The following is a 5,000-nucleotide window of genomic DNA, read 5'->3' on the forward strand; positions in this document are numbered from 1 at the left end:
CTGTTACACCCATATTTTTATCCAATTCAAAAAACAAAATTATTCAGGTCACAGGGGTCTAGATAAAATTTCCAAATTACTAATGCACAACTATACATTATATTAAAAATTATGCCATCTCACAATACCAAATTGGATAAAGAATCCAAATATTTTTTTCAAATAGAAGACATCCACAGTATGGATAACATTACCAACCTTCAGGTCATCAGCAAAACTTACTAAGCCATTAGACAACTGTTCATTAACCGTCCAAACAGTAATGACTACAGGATGCCATTGCCAACAACTTTATTATTAGAACAGATATTTCTAATCCTGACTCTACATTTACTCGCTCTCAATCCACTAATGGAGGTATGCGGGCATCCATATTAAAATAAGACTTCAATAAAAACTTTGTGCAGAAAAGAATTTTAAGCCTCAGCCAAATGTAAATTTCACCACATTCAGAGCCAAACCTGAAGCCTGGGAATTTACTACATGCTCACAGAAGTGTATCAGGATTGATATACTTTACCTTCCAGAAATTAATTTGTAAATAAGAAGCCAAGTCCCACACACGTATTGCAATGTGCACGGCCCAAACCAGCTACAGACATCAAGTACAAACAGACCAGCACCAGAATCCACAAGAATATTTAAAATATAAAAATATAACTGTGAGCTTTTACTCCCACTAGTAAATATACATAACTCATAACAACCTAAGGGTGAAAAAGCATACTGGTTTCAGCATATAGCCATCAGTGCTACCTAGCTTAACATATTTCAAGCAATTTACATACTATGCCATCCAATTAGTGCACCACATAAATAACCAATCACAACTGTTCATTAAGTCCTGGAGGGAATAAGGCTCCTAAATTTAAATTATCCACATCCGTTCCTTAAAGTTCAAAAAACAATACAAATCCTCTTATGATGTACTTCGTTTATAAAATTCTATGATAGTAAACCTAAATATAACAGAAGGATGTTTAACTGATGTTTATACAAGGCATTTGTACTTCTGTGGCATTTAATATCACTCATGTTCTGATATTCTAAGTCTGAAAGGGCGAGATGTTTGCCCTACACAAAAGGCAGGACCATGTGCAATTTACTAAGTAAATCACCCAATCACTGCCACAGTTAGCAAAAACTTCAATATCACACACTTTGGAACAATTGATAGTAAAAGAACTTCATGAATCTTACAAAACCTGCAGTGTCCACACATAAAAAAAAATATGAAAGGGCCCCCCTTCTCATCTGGTTTGTATCATATTCTGAACTACCTTACTTCCCTTTCTGTAGTGGTTGAACAAACCCACCCATATTTCTTCCTCTCCTATAAAGTGGTAAAAATGCAACTAATCTATCTTCTATATGCAAAACTTCCCATGGTTTTATGTATAATTTGTTGCAAATGTCTAGTATTACCACCAAATTCCATAATAAATCTGAAATAGGAGTCAGATAGCTGGCTTTTGCCCCTGTATGATAGGGTCTGATTTCTATTAACTTAGACAATCCTAATTGAGTCTACATGTTTTTTCAATAACCTCCGTCAAGGAATCTTTCAGACATGTCACGTGCCTGTAAATTGTAATTATCCAAGTCAAACATTCTTTTGAGTCTTAAAAACTGAGACTTGGGAATATTCTTTATAACATGGGGAGGGTGACACCTGGAAGCATGCAACAAATTATTTAACTGGGGATATTACCTGTAAACATTACTACAAAGTGTACCATCTTCCAATATTTTAACCACAACATCTAAAAAGGTGATGGTCTCCAGATGGTAATTAAGTGTAAAATGAATCTCCCAGTTTTCATTGAGATACTCTACGAACTCCCTCAAATATTGCTCATCTGAACACCAATTAGCCAGCAATCATCCAAGTATCAGCACCAGATGTCAATCTACCCACGATATAAATTGTAACTGGCATCATATATTAAGTGGCGTTCCACAAAACCCATTAACAGATCCGCATAAATGGGAGCAAAATATGCTTCCATTGCAGTACCCTTTGGTTGTAAGTAGTATACATTGTCAAAATAAAATACATTTTTTGCTCATCACATGTTTTGTTAGACATAGGAGGTAGGTATTAAATCCTGTTGAGTACAGGGAAATTCTTGAGAACCAAAACTCCGCCAATAGACCTGCCCAGTGTGGAATGTTTGAATATAATGAACGAATATCCAACTTGCATAGCAACAAACCCTTTTCCAACTGGATGTTATCTATTATGTTCAAAAATTGCGTGGTATCCTGAATCCGTTGCTCTTACATGTGCCAAAAGAGGTTTCAAATATTTTGCAAGATATTCTGAGAGGTTCCGTCAAGGATCCTCTCCCTGACACACTTGATCTACCCAGAGGGTTTTCATAATTTTTATGTATTTTGGGTAGCATGTAAAATATTTGTCTGGCAGGGTTTACCACTGTTAAGTGATGTTTATTCCACTTATATACGATACCTTCTTCACAAGCCAAAGAAAGTAAATTATCTAATTCCTGTTTGAAAATACTAGTTGGGTCCAAGACCATGCACTGGTAGTATTGCTGATCTGAAAGTTGGCTGATGGCCTCATTATAATATATATGCCAATCTCAAACTACCACAGCTCCCCTTTCTCTGCTTGATTGATAACTACATCCTTATTTCTGCTCAAATCTGTATAAAGCCATGCCGTCATCTTTTGTAATATTGTCCTGACTATATTCTACATAGTGAACACTGGAAAAAAGCTTAATTCCTTCAACACTAAATTCTGAGAAATGGCTAAATATTTGTTCATAGGAGGTACAAATGTTGAAATCCTAAACCTAAAAAAGGTGTGCATATCTGCAGCACCAGGTTCAGAATTCTCAAATATAACTTCAGATTTAATTTACTGCAGAAATTGATAACATCTGGTGCAAAAGAATATTCTGACACCATAAATTTTGGAACACATCCCATGCAATTATTCAACAAATTTTGTTCTACTTGTGTTAGTTCCAAAGATGAATTATGAACATTCAAACAACTATTAACCTGCATGCCTGTGTACCCAATATTGCTTCCAGACCTGTTCCTGCCTCCTCAGTTTTCTCCCTCCCCACCTAGATCTCCTAAAGGGAAATTCACATTACCCTTTTTAGTAGGTGGGGAACGGTGTGAAACCACACCTTCATTGTCTGTATTAGAGGAAAACTCAACCCCTGAAGTGTCTGACGTAGACTTGGCCTTTAATACAGTCCTTTTTCTCTTTCTTTTAAAATTAAGCTGAAAAGGGCCTTGTAAGTTATTTATTTTATTATTTATTTTATTTAACATTTGTTGACCGGGAAAGTCCGACTAGGTTCCACAGATCCTGTTTTCAGCAGAGGCCCGGGGAGAAATGCTCCAGAAGCATGTCTTTAGAATGTGGGAGGAAACCGGAGTACCTGGAAGAAACCCATGCTAACGCAGGGAGAACATGCAAACTCCGCACAGAAAGCACCCCAGCCGAGAATCGAACCAGAGAACCTCTTGCTGTGAGGCGACAACATTGACCGCTGCACCACTGCGCCACCCACTAAACTGAACTGTTAATTACAAACAGCTTCCCTGGAGAATAGTCCCCAACATCTCTCTGGAATTTTTTTTAAGTCCAATAATTAAATTTGTAGCCCCTTTTGTAGTTGGTAAATAACAGGCTCAAAATAAACATTACGTCCACCAAAACCTGTAGATGTCAGCATTAGCTTCATCCAACGATCTTGTGACCACACAGTCTATTCATAAACTTGTATTATAGTCATACTATACGAGCCCCTATAAAAACATTTCAAAATGGGAACTTGGACACCTTATAAACTATAATTGAAACATGCCAAGTACTTTCGTTTCAATTCACTGAAAATTGCCCGGCCTAAAATCTCACTCAAATGCATGATCCACACTGACTATTCATATACACTGAAATTCAGATGGTGAATCCTCAATTAAATTGCAACATCAGGCCCAAAAGTGTAGTACATTGCTTCCAATCCAATTATACACAGTTATAAATATCACTCAAGATATTTACTAGTGGGAGTAAAAGCCCACAGTTATATTTTTACATATTAAATATTCTTGTGGATTCTGGCACTGCTCTGATTTTTCCTTGATGTCTGTAGCTGGTTTGGGTCATGCACATTGCCGTACATGTGTAGGACAGGGCTTCCTGTTTACAAAATGCTTTTTCCCTTCCTCAGCTGTTGGTGGATCCACCACTTAATATGGTTTTGTTACTCGAGTGACTATTGCCATTTGGTTTTAGGATTTACTGTTTGGTTGTTCTTGCATTAGTTATTTCAGGATTTGAAAGTGAATGTTGCACCGAAGTTTGGGTCAGTTGTTTACATCAGTAGCAATACGGAGGGAGTGCTCCTTTGGCAATGTTAATAAAAACTTATTTTCCAAGCACACTACTATATTAGTTCTACAATATAATAGAAGAGAATCCTAAAAGGTGGGTTATTTTGTACTAATGTCACTTCTTTACTTTACCAGTACAACAGAAGGAATGAATTAGGTCACATCATTTTTCAGGAATGAATTAGGTCACATTATTTTTCAGGAATGAATTAGGTCACATCATTTTTCATGCAACAGCATATAAACCAGTGAGCAATAAAGCAATATACTCAATGTAGTACCAACATGAAAGGGACAGCCACTGGGTTAGAGAGACAAGTAAACAAAAGCAACTTTTCCTGTAAACTATTACAAATATATTTCAACCTCCTGCTTGCACTGCTATTAACTAGATGCCTGGGTACAAGACGCTAAGGATTACAAGGAGTGAAGATAAGAAATCATGACTTCACCAGAATTACAAGTATACTACACCAGTAGTGTCAAACAACAAAACTCGCTCACCTTTACAGGGTTGCCAGGCTTAGAACGATTATAATTACGTGCCATGTTGTCCTACAAGGGAAGAAACACAATTTGACAATATTTATCTGTTTCATTCGTCAGCAGTTAAAGGC

The 5,000-nt window shown here is 36.7% G+C and overlaps 1 protein-coding gene across 1 annotated transcript in view; it reads right to left on the reverse strand.

Annotated features, from left to right (window-relative positions):
- The window catches only part of LOC122790858, a 1,163,840-nt gene that overhangs the window by 1,072,864 nt on the left and 85,976 nt on the right, over positions 1–5,000 (reverse strand). Inside the window, exon 3 of the mRNA XM_044058512.1 lies at positions 4,888–4,938. Within this exon, the coding sequence (XP_043914447.1) occupies positions 4,888–4,938 (51 nt within the window). The remainder of the gene's footprint in view (positions 1–4,887; positions 4,939–5,000) is intronic.

Source organism: Protopterus annectens, chromosome 1.part2 (genome assembly GCF_019279795.1).
Source record: "Protopterus annectens isolate FY-2018-M chromosome 1.part2, PAN1.0, whole genome shotgun sequence".
Lineage (NCBI taxonomy): Eukaryota > Metazoa > Chordata > Ceratodontiformes > Protopteridae > Protopterus > Protopterus annectens.